The 23,447-nt window shown below is 39.4% G+C and overlaps 1 protein-coding gene across 13 annotated transcripts in view; it reads left to right on the forward strand.

The window, feature by feature from the left end:
* LOC106977531 (mediator of RNA polymerase II transcription subunit 18) overlaps positions 1-23,447 on the forward strand; it is a 131,424-nt gene that overhangs the window by 74,513 nt on the left and 33,464 nt on the right. For 5 of the 13 annotated variants that reach the window (XM_053209953.1, XM_027059893.2, XM_027059894.2 and 2 more), the window contains exon 4: positions 5,626-5,643. The exons of 6 other annotated variants lie outside the window; for them this stretch is intronic. In XM_053209953.1, coding sequence (XP_053065928.1) covers positions 5,626-5,643 — 18 coding nt within the window. Of the gene's footprint in view, positions 1-5,625; positions 5,644-6,769; positions 6,938-13,588; positions 14,531-23,447 lie in introns of those variants that run through there. 2 more of the 13 variants (XM_053209951.1, XM_027059899.2) reach the window with 2 other exon arrangements.

The following is a 23,447-nucleotide window of genomic DNA, read 5'->3' on the forward strand; positions in this document are numbered from 1 at the left end:
GCCTGTCTCCATTGTTTTCAAATATTTATTGAATGCCCACTATGTGCTGAGCAGTATGTTACTTGCTGAGGATATATGTAGGAGAGACAAGTAAGTAAATAGATAATTAGAACAAAAGTGATGTGTACCCCTGTATGTAGAGGTAGACTCAGGGTGACTTGGGAGCACAGAAGAGGTATACCTGATTCAGTCTTAAGTGTCAAAAGGTAGATGTTCAAAGGCGGCTTCAAGAAGGAAGTGACACATAAATGAATTTGAAGGAGCAGGACTTAGCCAGATGAGGGGATGTGGGGAGGGAGACGACTTTCCAGGTAGCTAGAACAGCAGATGCCTCAGTAGATAGACCCGGGAGAGCATGTCATAGTTTAGGAACTCCACGAGGTGCAGCAGGACTGAAGACTAGTCCCAGGACTGAAGACAAGTAAGTACGGGAGAGGAGGTAGAGAAGAGGCTCGTTAGAAAGGTAGGCTTAGATCAGGGCTTGAAAGATTTTTTTTGTGAGCCGTGAAGAACACTGTTAAATTTGTGCTGTTGTAAACATCACTGCGGCCCCACTGTTGAGGATAGATTAGAGAGGAATCAAACTGGAAGCAGGAAGCAGTAAACTATTACTGCCCCAGGCACACAGAGGAGGATGTCAAAACTGAAAGCTGTACTCCACAAACAGACTGTGTCAGACTGGGGAGATTTGTAAAATTGTTTAAAGATACAGAAGACTTTTTGCCCCAAGTGAATGAATCTCAGAAGAGTTCTTTCAGCCCTTTATCTTTTTTATTTTCCTTCACTACAACTCAGCACAACAAACTGGTTGTCAGCTCCTCCCTGGATTTTAGGACAGGTGGTATCCTGAAGGCCCTTGGTGCATAGGCCCGGCAACCAGATGAGTGTTAGTACAGTGTTTAACAGCTAACTGGATGCTGTGTAATTTTGGGCTTTTTCAGTAAAAGAAATTATTTTTAGGCTGAAAACACAGTAATCAAATTTGCATCTTGAAAGATTTTATTTGGTGATTACATTTTTACAGCCTCAGCAGTACTAATAAAGATTATCTTTTCCAAAAAGTTAGACTAGAATTAGGCTAGTTGCTTTAGTATAGACAGGTGAGCAAAATCACACAATTGTCCGTATTTTTTCTGACGTCACCAGATTGTTGTCCTAAAGTGTTAATGTGTTTCACTGTTCCTTTTTTTTTTTTTTTTTCCTAATGACAGACGGCGAGCAGGGGAGAGGGGCAGAGGGTAAGAGAGAGGATCTTAAGTGGACCCCATGTTCAGCACGGAGCCCAATGCAGGGCTCAATCCATGACCCTGGGATCATGACCTGAGCCAAAATCACCAGTCGGATGCTTAACCGACTGATCCACCCAGGTACCCCTTTTTATTTTGAAGATTATATTTTTAAGTAATCTCCACACCCAACACGGGGCTTGAACTCACAACCCCAAGACCAAAAGCTGCATGCTCTACTGACTGAGTCAGCCAGGTGCCCCATGTTACTTTTTTTTTTTAATTTTATTTTTTATTTTTTAAAATTTGTATCCAAATTAGTTAGCATATAGTGCAACAATGATTTCAGGAGTAGATTCCTTAGTGCCCTTACCCATTTAGCCCATCCCCCCTCCCACAACCCCTCCAGTAACCCTCATTTTGTTCTCCATATTTATGAGTCTCTTCTGTTTTGATCCCCTCTGTTTTTATATTCTTTTTCTTTCCCTTCCCTTATGTTCATCTGTTTTGTCTCTTAAAGTCCTCATATGAGTCAAGTCATGATTTTTGTCTTTCTCTGACTAATTTCACTTAGCATAACACCCTCCAGTTCCATCCATGTAGTCGCAAATGGCAAGATTTCATTCTTTTTGATTTCTGAGTATATATACACACACACACACAATAGAGTATTATGTTATATATATATATATATACACACACACACACACACAATAGAGTATTATATGTATAGAGTGTGTGTGTGTGTGTGTATATACACACACACACACACACACACACACACACACACACACACACACACATATATATACACACCACATTTTCTTTATCCATTCATCCATCGATGGACATTTGGGCTCTTTTCATACTTTGGCTATTGTTGATAGTGCTGCTATAAACACCTGTATCCCGTGGATAAATGCCTAGTACTGCAAATGCTGGTTCGTAGGGTAGTTCTATTTTTAGGTTTTTGAGGAACCTCCATACTGTTTTCCAGAGTGGCTGCACCAGCTTGCATTCCCACCATGTTACTTTTTTTAAAACAAGATTTAGAAGGACAGTTTTGTATAATCCAGAACATAATGTTTCTTTGAATTTGAATTTAGAAATTATATGCATAGCTTTTCTTTTTTTTTTTTTTTTTTGCCCCTGTGCTTCATCTCTCAGAATTTGTGATTGTGCAAGATTGAGGGTTTTGAGGGAAGAGAATGCTACAAGAGGTGGATACTTCATACATGGAAATCAAAGAATAAAGATCATTTGAGTTAATAGCTGGAGTAAGTTTTATAGAAACACCACTGATATAATCCTTGGTTCCTATTACAGGAATTACTGTTGACTCATGGGGTAACCAGGTGTTCATTACTCAGAATTTTTATTTAGTAGACGATGAACCCTTTATTCTCCTACACGTTTTAAAAAAGAATGTTTAAGGAGATTCCTTGTTAGACATTTTTGAATAACTTTTACAAACATTGTAGCTGTTGTCCAACATTGATTGTATTCTTACTGAATATGTGGCTCAGAATATTCCTTGGTAATGTTTAGATTTCTTTCTCACTTAAAGGGTTGAGGGCCAGATGAGTTAGAGTTATGAAAGAGAAGGAAGGAAGGAAGGAGAGAACTGGCAGTGGCTAATAGTCATCTCTGAGTCATCAGCAGTGAATGCCACTTTACTGGGGAACATTTAACTCGTTTCAAAACCCTGGGATGGGCAGCCCTTTGATTTCTGACTGGTTAGTTTCTACACATCATTGATACCTTGTGGTTTCTTAATAGAGGCCACTAGGGACTTAGTTTTTGTGAATATCATGTTTTATAAAGTACTTTTTTTCTTTAAAATTCCTCAGTCACTTTCACTGTAACTCATAAAATCTACCTTCAGCGCATGAAAAAGTACTGTTTGGAGAAATAGAAATAATAAATGGATGGCCAATAAGATAGAGGTTGTTAATTTTCTTTAAAAAAAATTTTTTTAGGGGCACCTGGGTGGCGCAGTCGGTTGAGCGTCCGACTTCAGCCAGGTCACGATCTCGCGGTCCGTGAGTTTGAGCCCCGCATCAGGCTCTGGGCTGATGGCTCAGAGCCTGGAGCCTGTTTCCGATTCTGTGTCTCCCTCTCTCTCTGCCCCTCCCCCGTTCATGCTCTGTCTCTCTCTGTCCCAAAAATAAATAAACGTTGAAAAAAAAAATTTTTTTTTTAATTTTTTTATTTTCTTTATTTCTGAGAGGCAGAGAAAGACAGAGCGTGTGTGGGGGAGGGGCAGAGAGAGAGAGGGAGACACAGAATCTGAAGCAGGCTCCCCAGCTCTGAGCTGTCAGCACAGAGCCCGATGAGGGGCCCAAACTCAGGAACCGTGAGATCATGACCTGAGCCGAAGTCAGTCGCTCAACCAGCTGAGCCACCCAGGTGCCCTGAGGTTGTTAATTTTCAATTGATAACAAATGGATATAATTCTTAGTAAATCTTTAAAATAAAGCCATTCTTGGGATGCCTGGATGGCTCAGTCAGTTAAGCATCCAACTCTTGATTTTGGCTCAGGTCATGATCTCACAGTTCATGGGATTGAGCCCTGCATTGGGCTCTGTGCCAACAGCAGGAAACCTGCTTGGCATTCTCTCTCTCTCTCTCTCTCTCTCTCTCTCTCTCTCTCTCTCTCTCTCTCTCCATGCCTCTCTCTCTGCCCCTCTCCTGCTTGTATGTGTGCTCTCTCTCAAAATAAATAAATATTTAAAAAATTTTTTAAATCATTCCCCTTCCTTAGACTTTGAATTAGTATTAATAGTCAAAGACTTTAAGTATTACTAGAAAAAGAAGTAGTAATTCAGTTACTAAAGGAAGAGTGTTACGGGCACCTGGGTGGCTCAGTCGGTTGAGTGTCTGACTTTGGCTCATGTCATGATCTCATGGTTTGTGGGTTCGAGCCCTGCATCAGGCTCTGTGCTGACAGCTCAGAGCTTGGAGCCTGCTTCAGATTGTATCTCCCTCTCTCTCTGCTCCTCCCCCACTCATGCCTTGTCTCTCTCGCTTTCTCAAAAATAAAATAAACATTAAAAAAAAAAGAGTGTTAATAGCTTAGTCGTTAGTGCTGTATAAAAAGAAACTTTTTTTTTTCTTAAACTTGTCAGGGTTCCCTCATAGTATAGTGCCTTTAGTAGGTTAGTGCCTTGGAAGGTAGACACCACACACTGAAAGGTACAGTTAGTGCTGTTTTGTTATTACTAAAAGACTTTAGTGGACTTGAAAAAGGCTTCAGGTGCATTATGTCCAATAGAACTTCCTGCAGTGATGGAAATGTTCTATATCTGCACCATCCATCGTGGTAGCCATGTGTGGCTATTGGGCATCTGAAATTTGGCCAGTACAAATGAAAAACTGAATTGCAAATTGTATATAATATAAACAGATTGAATATAAATTCAAATAATCATATGCAGCTAGTGACCATAGTATTGGACAGTCCATCTGTAGGTATTTGAGAACTGAATAGCATATTTGATAACTGTTAGTTCAGTGACCAATCATTAAAATATACTCCAGAGTAAGCAGTATTCATTTGTAATACCTTTGAAAGTGTCGCCTTTTATTTTGCTTCTCTTAGAACTGATGGAACTATAGTATAGGCATACCTCAGAGATACTGTGGGTTCAGTTCCAGACCACTGCAGTAAAGCAGATTTTGCAATAAAGCAAGCCAAATGAATGTTTGCCAGTGCATGTAAAAGTTATGTTTATACTATATTGCAGTTTACTAAGTGCACAGTAGCATTGTGTTTTAAAAAATCCATGTACCCACCTTATTTTAAAAATACTTAAAATACAAATACAAGTAAAACCTTGCATTGTAACAGAGTAACTTGTTCTCTGAGTGTTCCACGAGATGAACAAACATTTCTAATAAATTTTAACTTGATAAACAAGCAATGTCTTGCAATACGAGTAGTACGTGGTGCCAAATGTCCCATGATCACCATTTAGCCAATGGTTCTTCTCTCTTTCTCCCTCTCTGTGTGTCTCTCTCTTCCTCGCTGTGGGATTGTGGGTGATCGTCTCCCATGCTCGGATGTTCTGTCTCAGGCCGCAGTGTTTGGCAGAAATCAGTGATTTTTCAGAACTTTGGAAGGTGCCCACACTGCCACTAGTATACTTTTTTGTCACTTCAAAGCACCTATAGACAGACCTTTGCTTTTCCGTACAAGAGTAAGCTTAGGAATGTTTTGCTTCATTCCAGGTCAGGCTGCCTGCAGATATAGACCCTTTCCTCTGCTGCCTTATTGCCAGTTACATTAAATACAGTAGATGACAAGTTTATTAATACTGTACTGTAATCAACATCTGTTAGTGATAATGAAAGTGGTCCTACACCATAATCCTCCTCTCTCTTCTCTCTCTCACACCAGCCATGAAGGCTTTCAAAGGTAAGTGTAGGTTAACTTGTTTATTTTTCTTTATATTTTGTATTTTCTTTATTATTTTTATTATGTTACAATATTGTGATCATTTTTATATGAATATTTTTGGGTTGTGGAACAAATCATCCGAGTTTCCATTATTTCTTATGGAGAAATTCACTTTGATATACAGGTGCTTTGGATTATAAGCATGTTGCCAGAATGAACTATGCTCACAAACTAAGGTTTTACTGTACTTTATTTCTGGAGCACCTGGGTGGCTCAGTCAGAAGAGCATGTGATTCTTGATCTCAGTGTCATGAGGCCAAGCTCCACGCTGAATGTAGAGCTTACTTAAGAAAAATACTTGATTCCAAAAAAAACACTAACCATCATCTGAGCTTTCAGTGAGTTGTAATCTTTTTGCTGATAAGAGGGTCTGGCCTTGATGTTGATGGCTGCTGACTGATCAGGGTGGTGGGTGCTGAAGGCTGGGGCAAGGTCTTAATATAAGACAATGATGTTTGCCACATCGGTTGACTTTTTCTTTCAGCATCATAACATGTGATGCTGTTTGATAACATATTTTACCCACAGCAGAACTCCTTTCAAAATTAGAGTCAATCTGGGGCTCCTGAGTGGCCCAGTCAGTTTAAGTGTCCAACTTCGGCTCAGGTCATGATCTCACAGTTCATGAATTTGAGCCCTTCATTGGGCTCTCTTCTGTTAGGGCAGAGCCTGCTTTGGATCCTCTGTCTCCCTCTCCCTCTGTCTGTCTGCCTGTCCGTCTCTCTCTCTCAAAAATAAATAAGCCTTAAAAAATAATTCAAGTCGGGGCACCTGGGTGGTTCAGTCAGTTGAGCGTCCGACCTCGGCTCAGGTCATGATCTCACAGCTTGTGGGTTTGAGCCCCACATTGGGCTCTGTGCTGACAGCTCAGAGCCTGGAGCCTGCTTCGGATTCTGTGTCCCTCTCTCGCTCTGCCCCTCACCCGCTCATGCTCTGTCTCTCTCTCTCTCTCTTAAGAATAAATAAAACATTAAAATATAATAATAATAATAATTCAAGTCAATCCTCTCAAACCTTGCTGCTTTATCAACTAAGTTTATTTGATATTTTAAATGCCTTGTTGTCATTTCAACATTCTTCGCAGCATCCTCACCAGGAGGAGATTCCATCTCAAGAAACCACTCTCCTTGCTCATCTATAAGAAGCAACTCCTCATCTGTTCGAGTTGTATCATAGGATCACAGCCATTCACTCCCATCTTCAGGCTCCACTTCTCGTTCTAGTTCTCTTGCTGTCTCCACCCCATCTGCAGGTACTTCTTCCATTGAAGTCTTGAACACCCCCCCACACACACAGTCATCCATGTGGGAATCAACTTCTTCCAAACACCCATAAATGTTGATATTTTGACCTCTCCTCGTGAATCACAAGTGTTCTTAATGGCATGCAGTTTGGTGGATCCTTTACTTTCCTGAAGATTTTCAGTTTACTTTGCCCAGATCTATCAGAGGAATTGCAATCTATGACAGTTACAGCTGTGCAAAATTAATTCCTTAAATAATAAGACTTGAAGGTCATAATCACCCCTTGAGGGGTGCCTGGATGGCTCAGTCAATTAAGTGTCTGACTCTTGATTTCAATCTCACAGTTCATGAGTTTGAGCCCTGCATCAGGCTCTGTATCACCAGTGCAGATTCTCAAGAGACTCTTGGGATTCTCTCTCTCTGCCCCTCCCCTGCTCTCTCTTGCTCTCTCTCAAAATAATAAATAAACTTACAAAAAATTACTCCTTGATCCATGGAATGGCTATTGTGTTAGCAGGCGTGAAAACAAAATTAATCTCACTGTACATCTCCATCTGAGCTCTTGGGTGACCAGGTGCATTGTCACTGAGCAGTAGGAATCTTTCTTTCTGGGCAGTAGGTCTCAAGAGTGGCTTAAAAAATTTAGTAAACCATGTTATAAACCGATGTGCTGTCATCTGTTCCATTTGTAGAGTACAGGCAGAGTAGATTTAGCATAGTCCTTAAAGGCCCTAGGATTTTTGGTATGGTCAGTGAGCATTGGCTTCTACTTAAAGTCACCATCTCTATTAGCCTTTGACAAGAGAGTCAGCCTGTCCTTTGAAGTTTTGAAGCCAGCATTGATTTTTTCCTCTCTAACTATGAAATTCCTAGATGGAATCTTCTATTTTAAAGCTGTTTTCATCTACATTGAAAACCTGTTGTTTAGTTGTAGGTACCTTCATAAATTATCTTGGCTAGATCTTCTGGAGAACTTGTTGCAGCCTGCACATTGCCATGTGCTGTTTCACCTTGCATTTTTATGGAGATAGCGTCTTTCCTTAAACCTCACGAACTGAACTCTCTTAGCTTCAGACTTTTCTTCTGCAGTTTCCTCCCCTCTCTCAGCCTTCACACAATTGAAGAGAGTTAGAGCCTTGCTCTGGATTAGGTTTGGCTTAAGGGAGTGTTGGGGCTAGCTTGATCTTCTCTCTCGACTACTCAAACTTTCTCCATATCGGCAATAAGGCTATTTCACTTTCTTATCATTCATGTGTTCACTGGAGTAGCACTTTTAATTTCTTCCAAGAACCTTTCCTTTGCATTCACAGCTTGGCTAACTGGACCAAGAGGCCTATCTTCTGGCCATCTTGGCTTTCCACATGCCTTCATCACTAAACTTAATAATTTCTAGCTTTTGATTTAAAGCTGTGACTGTTCCTTTCACTTGAACGCTTAGAGGCCATTATAGAGTTATTAATGGACCTCATCTCCATATTGTTCTGTGTCAGGGACTAGCTAAGCTTGAGGAGAGGGAGAGAGATCGAGGAATAGCTAGTCAGTGGAGCAGTCAGAACACACACATCTATCGATTAAGTTCACAGTCTCATGTGGGCCTGGTTCATGGTTCCCCAAAACATTTACAATAGTAAAATCAAAGATCGCCGATCACAGATCACTATAACAAATATTATAATAGTGAAAAGTTTGAAATATTGCAAGAATTACTGAAATGTGACAAAGAGACACAAAGTGAGCAAATGCTATTGGAAAACTAGTGACAGTAGACTTGCTTGACACAGGGTTGTCTCAGACCTTCAATTTGTTAAAAATGCAGTATCTGTGAAGCACAATAATATGAAGTATGTCTAAGTGAGGAAGATGACAGAGAAAGTTAATTGAGGAATTTCTTTACTTCAAGTCTTTATATGTTATCTTCCCAATGAGGCCCTTCTCACACAATTTGTAATTTAGCACTCTCTCTCTCAGCCCACCCTGTTCCCTTTCCTGAATAATTTTTCTCTATGGTACTTATCAACATCTAACGTACTAGAAAGAAGGCATGAGGTTTTTCCGCACTGTATTCACTACCATGTCCCCAACACCTGGGACAATACCTGATACTTTAGAGGTGCTCAGGAAATAATTGTGGTATGAATATATAAGGCTTGTGGTTTCCCAATAATAATAATCCAATTCATTAAGTGGGTATTTTGCAATATATGGCAAGCACTGAGCTAGATTCATTATATAAAGTACACTATGGCCACTGCTCTTTTCCATAATAAAACACTTTTTGGAGGCATTATTTGAAAGAGAACATTGAATTGGTTAAGTCATTGGTTTGATTCTGCTATAGAATTTCAGAACCAAAAAGGAGCTTGGCAATAATTTGATTCAGCCATCTGATGTCACATAGTTGCCTGAAGTTCCATCAGTGTCATTGATAACCTCTTCTCACCTCCCTCTTTCCCATGTCCTCACAACCTGTGAATCTTTTGGCTCGGCTGTTGTTCCCACGCTTTCTCATCTCCATTCAGCTAACTCTCGTTTCCAGCTGGGCCTACCTTTCCCACTGCCTCTACTGCATTCTAAGTGACTCTGTAAATCCTTAACCCAGCCCTGGAAAAACCCTTCCATCTTTCTTACCTGAAACTTTCCTGTTTAATATCATTTCTTACAACTCTCTCCTCAGTTCTAGAAGCATGTCCTGATCCTGTGGGCATCCTTAAGAACTTATTGTCTTCAAAATGGGCAAAAGACATGAACAGACACTTTTCCAAAAAGACATCCAGATGGCTAACAGACACATGAAAAAATGCTCATCACTCATCATCAGGGAAGAACAAATTAAAACCACAATGAGATACAACCTCACACCAGTCAGAATGGCTAAAATGAACAACTCAGGCAAAAACAGATGTTGGCAAGGATGTGGAGAAAGAGGATCTCTTTTGCACTGCTGGTGGGAATGCAAGCTGGTGTAGCCACTCTGGAAGACAGTATGGAGGTTCCTCAAAAAGTTAAAAATAGAACTACCCTATGACCCAGGAATTGTACTACTAGGCATTTATCCAGGCGATAGAAGTGTGCTGTTTCAAAGGGACACATGCACCCCCGTGTTTCTAGATGCACTATCAACAATAGCCAAAGTATGGAAAGAGCCCAAATGTTCATTGACAGATGAATGGATAAAGAAGATGTGGTGTGTGTGTGTGTGCATGCGCGCACGTGTATGTACACACACAGACACACACACACACATATATATATATATACATACATATATACATACAATGGAGTATTACTTGGCCATCAAAAAGAATGAAATCTTGCCATTTGCAGCTACGTGGATGGAACTTAGGGGGTATTATGCTAAGTGAAATTAGCCAGTCAGAGAAAGACAAATATCATATGACTTCACTCATATGTGGAATTTAAGATACAAAACAGGTGAACATAAGGGAAGGGAAGCAAAAATAATACGAAACAAGGAGGAGGACAAAACATAAGAGACTCTTAAATAGAACAAACTGAGGGTTGCTGGAGGGGGTGTGGTTGGAGGGATGGGCTAAATGGGGAAGGGGTATTAAGGAAGACACTTGTTGGGATGAGCACTGGGTGTTGTACATAGGGTATGAATCACTGAAATCTACTACTGAAATCATTATTGCACTATATGCTAACTAACTTGGGTGTAAATTAAAAAATAAAATTAAAAAAAAAGAACTTATGGTCTTCAGAACACAAACTGGAAGAAAAAGCAAAAAGGCAGAATGTGTGTAACACCAGTTTTTTAGCCTGAGGTCTTTCATTCCATGGAGCTGAAAGCAGTCCGGCGGTGTAACTTCAGTTTCTTCCTCCCATTAACATAGGCCAGCATATTGCAGGCTTGTAAACATGCATTACTTCATGCCTGCCATACATATAGCCTCAGTGACAGAAAAGCATTATCAGAACATCCCCAGTTTTTCCTAAAGAACAGTGGTGTTTAAATTTAAACGTTGGGGGGGTCATTTATATAAAGAATCTAGGTGGGGCTAGAGGGTGCCAGATATTTTAAGCAACTTCAACCATCATGCTCTTTAAAAATTCTCTTAATCCTCACAACTCTGTGAGTAATTATCTCCATTTTGCAGGTGTGGAAACTGAGGCTCATGTAAGTTAAAAGTAACTTGTTCAGAGTTGCCTAATCAGTAAACGGGAAAGCTGAAATTTTATGTAGGGCCTCTGTTCCAGGCCTCCAGGGCCTCTGCTCTCTTCCATTGGCAAACCATGTTGCCTTCTGGAAGTTGGGGTAGCAGGGAACAAGAATTACAGTATTTGATGTAGCATAGGAAGCAGGTATGTTTGCTTTTGCATCTAACAAACCAGCCACAGAAAGAAACCAATGCCAAGGCACCTGAATGGTTCATTCAGTTGAGTGTCTGACTCTTGATTTCGGCTCAGGTCATGATCTCACAGTTCATAAGCTCCAGCTGCACGTCAGGCTCTGCTCTATGAGCATGGAAAGCCTGCTTGGGATTCTTTCTCTCTCCCTCCCTCTCTCTGCCTTTCCCACCCCCCCACTTGTGCACTCTCTTCTCTCTCTTTCTCAGAGTACATAAATAAACTTTAAATTTGCCAGATGGTAAACAGCAGCTATACCAGGATCCATAAATCTATCTGTTGTACTCTGGTATGGTCCTATCAACATAAACTAAATTCTCCAGTACTGTTTCTGGGCTGTGAGTGTGTGTGATGTGCCTGGTTTAAACTTATTCACAGTAATCGTTTTGTCTGGGCTGTTCCATCTGCTTGCTGTTTTTGTATACCAAACCTGATTGTGTTCAGACTTCCTCCTTGGCCTGCTTCTTCCAATATGCTCCCTGGATTCATGATACAGAAATGTCATCCTCTTCCGTTTCTGACTAACCTCTTTGTAATGACTTTTTTTTGCCATGTACCATTGTCTGGCTACTCCTGACTTGGCCTTTCCTTTCTGGACTTGTTTTCTTTTACTATAGCAACTGTGATAATTATTGCTTGCATTTATTGAGAGTTTTCTGTGTGCCAGGCACATTGCAGAGGGCTCTATTTATGTTCGTGTCATTTAATCCTCACAACTGCCTCGTACTGCTAAGTATGGTTATGCTCATTTTACAGAATGGAAAATCGAGACACAGAGAGGTAAAGGAACTTGCCTAGTGTTAACACCTAGTGATAGATCTGGAATTAAAATTTCAGTTGCCTCCAAAGCACATCCTCTTTTTTATATGTAAAATAAAATAATTTTTTTTTAATATGTATTTTTGAGAGAGAGAGACAGAGCATGAGCAGGGGAGGGGCAGAGAGAGAGAGACACACGCAGAATCCGAAGAAGCAAGAACTGTCACCACGGTACATGACGTGGGTCTGGGACTCACGGACTGTGAGATCATGACCTGAGCCGAAGTCAGACGCTCAACCGACTGAGCCACCCAGGCACTCCCAAAGCTCATCCTCTTAAACATACGCTGTGTTACATCCATGATGAAGAAGATGATGGTGATGATGATGGTTACTACAATATGTTGAGCACCTACTGGGTGCTGGGCAGCAGGTGCCACCTTTTGCCTCCCATTTTACAGTGTGGAAACTGCTGTTACACATGCTCTGCTTTTAGGCTAATAAGTAAGTGCCAGAGTTTGAAGGTATTGGCTATTCTTGCATTAGAGCATTCTTTCAGTATGTTTTTCCTTTTACTCTCTTTCCTATTTTAATGGTCAACGTAATAATGTTTTTCTGACTGCTACCAGTATTAACAATTAAAATGTTGCCTGAGGTTTTCTACACTTTTTTTCTTACCATTGCTTTGGCTTTATCATTTTCTTATTTGTTACCTTTGCTATTTTTTTTTTCCGTATCAAAAGCAGATAAAGGGGATAAAATAACAGGGGGAAAGGAGAAGGTACTAAGGAAAGGTAAAAGGAAATTCCAGATACTAGAAATTCTTCTGTGAGCTCGGTTTGGAATACTAAGATTTAAACTAAAAGCTTTGGGGTTTGTTGTTGTTTGTTTTGTTTTTCGCAGCCGTCATTTGTTGAAGGAATATTAGGGCTTTGGCACTTACAAACTTGGTGACATAAGTCACAGTATTTGACCTTACTAACCTTAGTTTCCTAATCTGATAATAGGTTAAATAATATGCTCTTCACAATGCATGGTTAGTTGTGGCAATGATTAAATCCAGTAACCAATGTCAACCTCCATAATGTAGTGCTCAGAAGTGTTAGTTTACCATTTTTACCTTCAGGTGTTAATGAAATAATCCAGAGTATGTGGCTAAACACTGCAGCTTGTGTTAGATATGGCTTTTTGCATTTACCAAATTAAGTGTTAGCATACACAGGTATGTCTGTGGATAAAAATTCATCAATCTGTATCCTTAATATTTAAGTACTTTGACTATATGTGGGTTAGTTATATCATTAAAAAAGAAAAATCAGGGGGCGCCTGGGTGGCGCAGTCGGTTAAGCGTCCGACTTCAGCCAGGTCACGGTCACGGGGTCCGTGAGTTCGATCCCCGTGTCAGGCTCTGGGCTGATGGCTCAGAGCCTGGAGCCTGTTTCCAATTCTGTGTCTCCCTCTCTCTCTGCCCCTCCCCCGTTCATGCTCTGTCTCTCCCTGTCCCAAAAATAAATAAACGTTGAAAAAAAAAAAAAACAAAAATCAGTACGCAAGCTGCACCTTCAGTTGGGACATGTGGTTAGCTGATATTTTCATGTATTATATGCAACACAACATGTGGGGTCATTACCTATCATTTTGTAATCCCCAAGGTCATTTAGTGGTTATTGAGCTTGAGCAGGAAGAGAAATACTGTCAAACATTTATTTCAAATTTATTATTTTAGTAAGCAAAATTTTCAGAACTATTTATTTTTAGGGAAGGTATATTCAGTCCTAAACTATTACTCCTAATGTTATTAATTCCCCCTGTGTATAGATCTCATCCTGCTTTGGATCTGCCACTTATAGGTAGGAAATACTACAGTTTTAGAGCAAGCCGTGAAATGTGAGAACAGTCGGTACTTTTGAGGCAAGCCTGTCTTGAAGACATATCTTTGAGTCTACCTCCTTTCCCATCAGTGTGTAATGCACAACCCTGACGTTTTGTGCATGATTACATCTTCAAGTTCTACTCTGGAGTAGGCTCCCAATCTTCTATAGCTGTGAATCTGGAGAGTTATAAAAAAGCTCAGCGGCAGGAGAAGTAGGTGTGGCCTTTCGGGGCGGGCCACACAGCAGCCCGAATGTAGTTGGCAGTCTCCTCCCCTTCCTGCACTTGAGCTCTTCACAGTGTGCGCTCTGGAATGACAGGCATTCCTGGGTGAAGAGAGCCAGCGTGAAGACATATTTGTAAGAACCACAAGTGCCCAGGCTGGGATACAGGGAACAGAAACTCCAGCAAATTAACTCACCTCATGCTTTTTCCCGACGTTTGGCAGTGACACTGAGAGAGGAGTGCATGTCTCTTCTTTATGTGGATTTGTCTTTTTAAGTTTTCTTTGGTCCAGGACAGTTTGTTGTCGTGAGACACATCAGACAATTTAATCATGGGGCAAGCTGACGTCTCCAGACCGGTAAATCCAGATGCAATTGGTGAGTAATAGAAGGCAAAGAAATTTTGACAGAGGCAAGGCAGATGAAGATGTGAAATTGAATATTTTATAGGGAGTTGACCAGGAGGATTTTGTTGTTTATAACTTTAGGATGTGTACAACTTTGTGAAGAATGAATGAAACGTTGTAAGTTGTTTTTCATTCAATTATATTAATTTGCCACTCATAGTTTTGTTTTACTTGAGCCCTTCGGAGTTTTTTTTTATATAATAGTGTAGGGAAACTATCTATTAATTTCTTGCCCTTGCAGAAGAGAAGTGCTACAGGAACTCATATTTAGAATTCAATGTTTTACTAGCGTGTTGCAGGACTTGGTATGTATATGGTATGGAGGTAGCACAGCTGATTTCTATAAATGGGACTTTTTTCAAGAATTGACATAATTTCTTAGACTCAGTTATATATACATCCTCCAGATAAGCCTCAGGCTTTTCCCATTGTGCTGGTGTTTCCATTTCTCGTAAGGCAGTTCTTTGATATAAACATTTCTCACGTCAGTGCTTTATATTTGAGGTGTTTTTGTCTCAGAGATAGCTAGAGAGCAAGCTGGTAATTACAAGTGTAGCTTAGAGTTTCAAGGCTTGTAAGTGAAGTGGAAGTCCATTGTCAGTGAAGACTCATTTTCCCAACCGTGTGGAGTTTTGTATAAGATGAAGATGGAAAGGTGGGAAAAATAGTTTTAAGTGGGCATTTGTTACAGGGTTGAAAATGTAAGCAAAGTGGGGGAAAGCCTATGAATCATTTCTTGATATTACACTCTTAAAAAAATGATTTATACCTTCTCTTTGATTGAGGAAGTAGCAGAAAACATGTTCAGTCCTAGGCTGCTCTTTTTTCAGAAATGAAAAATGTTGATGACTTTAAAGAAAATATTTAAAGTGTGGGAACACAGGTAACATTCCCAAATATCTCGTGATTTAATATTATTTAGTTTCTAAAAGTGTGTTTCCCCCCTGAGATCTTGCCAGATGAAGTTCCTACAAAGTATTTTTCATGTTTTACTGAAACTGAAGCACATGGATCACAAAGTGAATCACAGAGCAACAGATTTTTAGGACCAAAGTCAGGACTTGATTCACTTCACCTTGATCATGAGCAATTTTTAAAACTTTCTTTTATTTTTAGTGAAATTTTTCATAAATAGAAAAAAGCATAGACAAAAAATACACAAAAATATAAAGGATCCTTTGGGCCACTGCCTAGCTTAAGAAATGAAATTAAAAACAGAGATATCCCGCTCCACCCCTCTCTCTATGCCCATGCCCGCATTCCCTTGTGATGACATTTTGTTTCTTTGGTCCCAGAGGTAACCACTCTCCTGAAATTGATAAATTCACTTTTGGGTCACTAACTTCTCCTGTAGTTCTTCATTAATAAGGATAAGGATCTAAACAATGCTAGGCATTTATCTATGAGATGGAAATGAATGGTATTTGAAAACCAAGAAATAGGCAAAGAGATATAAATTACTGATAGGATATAACTTACTTAGGAAGAATGCCCATCTAACATCTATATACAAAAATATTTCATCTAAGTAGATAAAGTTTGATATTTTTGTTTGATAAAAAGTGAGCCTCAAATTCATCAATTTTTCTGTCTACCAATAGTCCTAAAAGCAGAACTAGAAATCACTCAGGTACCTAAGATTTTTATATTCTCTCTAGATTTTTTTTTTTTTTTTTTTTAAGAGAGTGAGCACAAGCAGGGCAGAGGGACAGAGGAAGAGAGAGAGAATCTCAAGCAGAGATCATGGGATCATGACCTGAGCTGAAATCAAGAGTCAAGTGTTCAACCAACTAAGCCACTCAGGTGCCCCTGTTCTCTCTAGATTTAATTTTTGGGTTTTATTTTCTATTTCCTAGATAATTCATAGGTGGCTGTAAGCTATTTTAATGGAGACTATAGTATATTTCTTATAATTCAGGATTTATTCTATTTGAGTAAATCAGGGCCAGGTCATGAAGGGTCAACATTGACACCTTTGAGAACTACGCCATTGCTTTATTTTATTTTATTTTATTTTATTTTATTTTATTTTATTTTTTAAGAATTCTTTTTTTTCAGATTTATTTTATTTATTTAAAAATTTTTAAGTTTATTTGTTTATTTTGCAAGAGAGAGAAAGAGCACAAGCAGGGGAGAGGCAGAGAGAAGGAGAGGCAGAATCTCAAGCAAGCTCCATGCCATCAGCACAGAGCCCAATGTGGGACTCAAACTCCCAAACTGTGAGCTGAGATCAAGAGTTGGATGCTTAACTGACTGCGCCCCTTTTATTTATTTATTTTTTTAATGTTTATTTTTTAGAGAAAGCACGAGGGGCAGGTGCAGAGAGAGAGAGAAAGAGACAGACAAAGGATCTAAAGTGGGCTCTGCGCTGACAGCAGAGAGACCGACGTGGGGCTGGAACTCATGAACTGCAAGATCATGATCTGAGCCAACATCAATCAACTGACCACCCAGACGCCCCAAGATTTCTTTTATTAAATTTATTTTTTTGCACTTTTTTAAAAAGTTTATTTATTTATTTTGAGAGAGACAGAGACAGTGCAAGTGAGGTAGGGGCAGAGAGAAGAGGAGACAGAGAATCCGAAGCAGGGTCCACACTGCCAGAGATCACAAAACTGCTAGATCATGACCTGAGCCAAAATCAAGAGTCAGACGCTTAACCAACTGAGCCACATAGGCACCCCAAGATTTTTTATTATTGTTTTTTTAATATTTATTTACTTTTGAGAGAGAGAGACAGAGCATGAGCGGGGTGGGGGGTTGGGGGGGTGTGGGGAGCAGTGAGAAAGAGGGAGACGCAGACTCTGTAGCAGGCTCCATGCTCTGAGCTGTCAGCACAGGGCCCGATGCAGGGCTCAAACTCACAAACTGTGAGATCATGACCTGAGCTGAAGTCAGACGCTTAACCAACTGAGCCACCTAGGTGCCCCTAGATTTATTTTATTTTTAGAGAGAGAGTGCACGCATGAGCAAGAGAGTGGGGCAGAGATACAGAGAGAGAGAGAGAATTTTATTTTTTATTTTTGAAAGAGCAAAAATCTTAGGCAGGCTCCATGCTCAGCACGGAGCCAGAGGCAGGGCTTGATCTCATGACCATGGGATCATGACCTGAGCCAAAATCAAGAGTTGAATGCTCAAGCCACCTGGACACCCCACTATATCTTAGCTTTAAAAGCTTTTACCAAACATAACTGTTTCTTCATGAAATTTAAGAGGCATTTCAGTGGATGAGTGTGTGGAAAGTCTTATCAGATTCTTTGGAAGGATAAATGTACAAAGTAAATTAAGATTTAAATCATTTGTTTACAGTTCTAGGCCTATAATATAGTAATTCGTTTTAAGCTTTAAAATTGATGGTATTGGGGCACCTGGCTGGCTCAGTTGGTAGAGTAGGCAACTCTTGATCTTGGGGTCATGAGTTCGAGCACCATGTTGGGGGTAGAGTTTACTTTAAAAAATTAATAAAACTGATGGTTCTAAGTTTAGCAAGCTAAGTGAAACAAAATTAATTACTGGGTGTATTGAATATATTTCTTATTATTTAAGGCACTGTAAATGTTTTAGTGGATGCTGATAGATATAAATCATGTCTATGCCCTTGAGAAGTTTACTTTCTAGCTGAGAATTTAAATATTAAAAGAAAAAATCCAAGATATTTATAAATTTAAGATAATATATATTCTTAGGGCATCTGGCTAGCTCAGTCAGTGGGACATGCAACTCTTGATCTTTGGGTTGTTGATTTGAGCCCCATGTTGGGTATAGAGATTACTTAAAAATAAAATCTTTAAATAAAAACAAAACAAAAAAACAGATAAGATGTATTTCTTTCTTAGTTGACCGTAGCTTATGTTGGATGTCCAGAGCTGTTAATTAAGAAGAGTCTGCTTTCAAATAAATAACCTTTGCATGGGGAATCATATGCACGTAGATAAGGTGTTATGCCAGTATCCATCTAGAGTTTTACCATAGGACCTCTCTAACAATTGGTGAGTTAATCAATTATTTAAATCCAGAGTAGGAGTTTATGCTGTAGTGTCCATTCAGGGGAATAAGCAATTATCCTCAGTAGTTCGTATAAAATTTTTTTTCCTCAAGTGAAATATGTCCATAGGAGAAGCCTGTATATTTACTCAGAGAAAATGTTCAAGTAGTAATACTTTGTAGTTCTTGATCAACGTAAAAGCTCTTTCTGTCTTCACTAAAATCCTTTACTGTGTATCAGATTAAAGCAGCCAGCTAATTATTAGCACATGTCCTTAAATTAGGCACAAGACCAAATAATTTTATTTTTTTTTCAATATATGAAGTTTATTGTCAAATTGGTTTCCATACAACACCCAGTGATCATCCCAAAAGGTGCCCTCCTCAATACCCATCACCCACCCTCCCCTCCCTCCCACACCCATCAACCCTCAGTTTGTTCTCAGTTTTTAAGAGTCTCTTATGCTTTGGCTCTCTTCCACTCTAACCTCTTTTTTTTTCTTCTTCTTCTTCTTTTTCCTTTTTTTTTTCCTTCCCCTCCCCCATGGGTTTCTGTTAAGTTTCTCAGGATCCACATAAGAGTGAAACCATATGGTATCTGTCTTTCTCTGTATGGCTTATTTCACTTAGCATAACACTCTCCAGTTCCATCCATGTTGCTACAAAGGGCCATATTTCATTCTTTCTCATTGCCACGTAGTACTCCATTGTGTATATAAACCACAATTTTTTAATCTATTCATCAGTTGATGGACATTTAGGCTCTTTCCATAATTTGGCTATTGTTGAGAGTGCTGCTATAAACATTGGGGTACAAGTGCCCCTATGCATCAGTACTCCTGCATCCCTTGGGTAAGGGACCAAATAATTTTAATAAACTGTACTCTACCATTTAGTCTGGAATTTTCTTTCTCTCTGCCTTTCTATTCTCTTATCTCTAGGTTTGTGTTTTTGTTTTTTCCTTTTTGACCCTTCATATATTTTTCATTCAAAAATTAGCCTCTTTTTTTTAACTTTTACATAGGAATATATTGCTTTAAAAGGTACCGTATTATAATATTTTCCTCTTTCCTACATTCGTTTTCCATCGCCTTTTGATTCATTTTGCTCTAAAATTCATAGTTACGGGTTCTCAAGCCCATGATGATGGAGTAATTTGGGGCAAGGTGATTTAGAAATATAGGGTAAAATCAGTAAGGAGAATGTTGGATGGATAAAATTTAATGTAGGTATATAACAATATTAACATAGGAATAAATAATAGATGGGTTAATTAAGAATAAACTACTTCGTAACCCTTTGAAGAAAAACTTGGCATTATTTGGTCATGAGAGTTATCAGAGACATTTTTTCATACTTACCGAGGTGTAACAATAAATGGTTTCCTCCGGGAAAGAAGGAACAGGCACACTTTCCACATGTAGTCAGGAATGAGGAGGAAGCAGTAGAATAGGAGTCTGACATGGACTCCTTATAATAGGGTTTTCTGTTATCGAATGTGGCCTGCCACATTATTGACCCTTCTCTCTGCTCCAGTGGATTTTCTCAACAGCCCCTTTTTCTCCCTGCAGGAAAACTTGGGAAAGTTTAAGCCTTTTTTCCATGAGAGAATCTATATTTTCTGGCACCTCACTATAAAACCTTCCTCTCAACTTGGAATTTTTATCAAAAAGTATACACATTTTGATTCAGCCATGGCCAGAAAACTATTTTACCAGAGTTGGAATCCCAGACCTAACTGTACCTGCAGGTGCAGAGAGAGACTTTCTCCCTATCTTCTCCAGTGCTTTGCCCAATTCTATTTCCTGAAGGTCAGAACCTTGCAGTATTTCCAAGGGAAGTTATGGGCCTGCTCTAGACAAAGCCTGCTTTGTTCAGTAGTGGCAGATTTTGCTTTCTGTAATTTTGTTGTAGTTTTCTAAAACAGTTCTTTAAATCCAATAATAATCCTCTTTTAGAAGGCAAAAATGAGTAAGTGCAGTAGTGTAAGTACCATAAATTAATGTTCTCCATTTACAAGGTTTTGATGCTGTTAAAATGCTTGTATAAACACAAGATCTGTTTCAAACTCAATGAGCATTAAAAAAAAAAAAAAAATCCCAGAACTATTAGATTATAAAAATAACTGATCACAATATATGTAAGGCAAGTCATGCAAGTCATGCTTAAACTTAAAAAAGGATAATTAACACTTTTTTTTTTTTTTTTTTTGAGAGATGGTGTAAGTGAATGAGGGGCAGAGAGAGAATCCCACAAGGGGCAGGGAGAAAGAGGGAGGGAGAGAGAAAACTGGGGCTCACTGGAAGCAGGGCTCATGCCCACCTGATGCAGGACTTGAACTCACAAACCGTGAGATCATGGCCTGAGCTAAAGTCAGATGCTTAACTGACTGAGCCACCCAGGCGCCCATAATTGACACTTCTTGATAATGGAGTGTGTATCTTGTTGCATAAAACTATAGATTTTTAAATTTTTGACAAAAAGCTGGTTATTATAAAGGATTTATGGGTAAAATGGGAAAACTTTATACACTTTAAACATTTTAAAACTTAATAAGGTATAAGAAATAGAGGTGGAACTAAGACCCAATAATTTTGTTACTTACTATAAACAAGCCTAATGAAGGGGAGAGGGTAGTGAAGGCTGTATTGAAAACTAAGTTTTCACTGACTCCAGTTGCCTGTGCCTTACTTTACCTTCCAACATGGGTAATTCAGAATTGGTTATAGGGGTGCCTGGGTGGCTCAGTAGGTTGAGCATCAGACTTGATTTTGGCTCAGGTCATGATTTCATGGTACATGAGTTCGAGCCCCTCATTGGGCTCTGCACTGATAGTGCAGAGCTTGCTTGGGATTCTCAGTCTCCCTCTCTCTGCCAGTCTCTCTCTCTCTCTCTCTCTCTCTCTCTCTCTCTCTCTCTCTCTCTCTCTCTCTCAAAAATAAATAAACTTTAAAAAATTTGGTTATAAGTCAGGGCACCTGAGTGGCTCAGTTGGTAGAGCATCTGACTCTTGATTTAGGCTCAGGTCACGATCCCAGGACCTATGTTGGGCTCCTAAACATGGAACCTGCCTGAGATTCTCTCTGTCTCTCTCAGAACACCTGGGTGGCTCAGTTGGTTAAGTGTCCAACTCTTGATTTCGGCTCCGGTCATGATCTTACAATTTGTGAGATTGAGCCCAACATCGGGCTCTGTGCTGTCAGCACAGAGCCTGCTTGGGATTCTTCCTCTCCCTCTCTCTCTCTGCCCCTCCTCTGCTTGCTCATTCTCTCTCTAAGTAAGTAAATAAACATCTTTTTTTAATTTAAAAAAAGATTCTCTCTCTGACCATTTCACCTGCTAGCGTTCTCGCTCTCTCTCTCTTAAAAAAAAAAAAAAATTGGTTATAAATCAGATTCAGATTTCTGATAACAAACATTATCTTTGATCTATGGCTTTTTGTTTAACCCTGTTTTATCCTTATCTTTAGCAAGTAATGTAGGTGTAATGTATAACTACAGCTAATAGTTAATGAATACTTTATCTGAAGATGAAAAGTGTTAAGTGATTTTTAATAATAATATACATTTGGGGGTACCTGGGTGGCTCAATCAGTTAAGCGTCCAACTCTTGAGTTCAGCCCAGGTAACGATCTCACACTTCGTGAGCTCGAGCCCTGTGTTGGGCTCCATGCTGACAGCGGGGAGCCTGCTTGGAATCCTCTCTCTCTCTCTCTCTCTCTCTCTCTCTCTCAAAATAAAAAATAAACTTAAAAAAAATATTACATGTTTATTAAAAAATCACCCCAGAAATTCATCTGGAACAACTAAACTGGAACTAAAAAACCTGAATTAATATTGATCAGGAAAAATCTGAGGGTTGAAGAAAGAAAGTAATAGAACTCTGCATAATACATAGTATAAGGAACAAGTCTAGGGGTGTCTGGGTGGCTCAGTCATTTGAGCCCAACTCTCAGTTTCTGCTCAGGTCATGATCTCATGGTTTATGAGACTGACCCCTTCATCGGACTCTGTGCAGACAGTGCAGACAACATGAAGCCTGCTTGGGATTCTCTCTCTTTCCCTCTCTCTCTGCCCCTCCCCCCTCAAAATAAATAAATAAACATTTAAAAAAAGGAAGAAGAAGCCTATGAAGTATGACGTGCTACGGCTTGAGTGAGGGAGCAGGTAGTTTAAATACCAGGGCATAGTGTCAGGGTACTCCTGAAACCAGAAATTCCAAACTAATTTGATTGGTTATCTTCCTCTCCCAATCTCCACTACCTCCAAAAAACACCAAGATCTCCAACTCTGACATACTTTCCTAGTGGGCTACATGACTCAAAGAAAAAGGTGTTTTCTTTAGGACACACAATCATAAAACTATAGCCAGCATCCTATACCCAGTGTTCTGGCAAACAAAGGGAAACTACCTTGTTTGGGCTCTCATGGAAAACAGAATGGAGCCATAAGGCCATTTTTAATTCCATAACTAGTTTAAACAGAAACAATGGAGTATACAAATGTGACTCCAAGTCTGTATTTCTTAAGTTAATTTATTTATTTTGAGGGAGAGAAAGAGAGAGAAAAAGTGCAAGTGGGGGAGGGCAGAGACAGGAAAGAGTGAGAATCCCAAGCAGGCTCCGCACAGTCGGATGCTTAGCTGACTAAACCACCCAGGCTTTTTTTTAATCATTACATTTTCATCATTAAAAAATTCTAAAGAGATGATTTCTAGATTCTTGAATATACTTTTTTTGTATGATTTTTTCATCTGTCAGTTTCTCTTTCTATTGCAGTTTTGTAAGCAATGCAATTGAATTTTCTTCCTGTCATAGTAAGAAACCTGAATCACTGAATCCAAGAATGCTACAGAGAGTAGTGGCTTCATTAGATCTGTCAGCTGCAGACATCATGGATTTATGC

The sequence above is a fragment of the Acinonyx jubatus genome, chromosome C1 (genome assembly GCF_027475565.1).
Source record: "Acinonyx jubatus isolate Ajub_Pintada_27869175 chromosome C1, VMU_Ajub_asm_v1.0, whole genome shotgun sequence".
NCBI classification, from domain to species: domain Eukaryota; kingdom Metazoa; phylum Chordata; class Mammalia; order Carnivora; family Felidae; genus Acinonyx; species Acinonyx jubatus.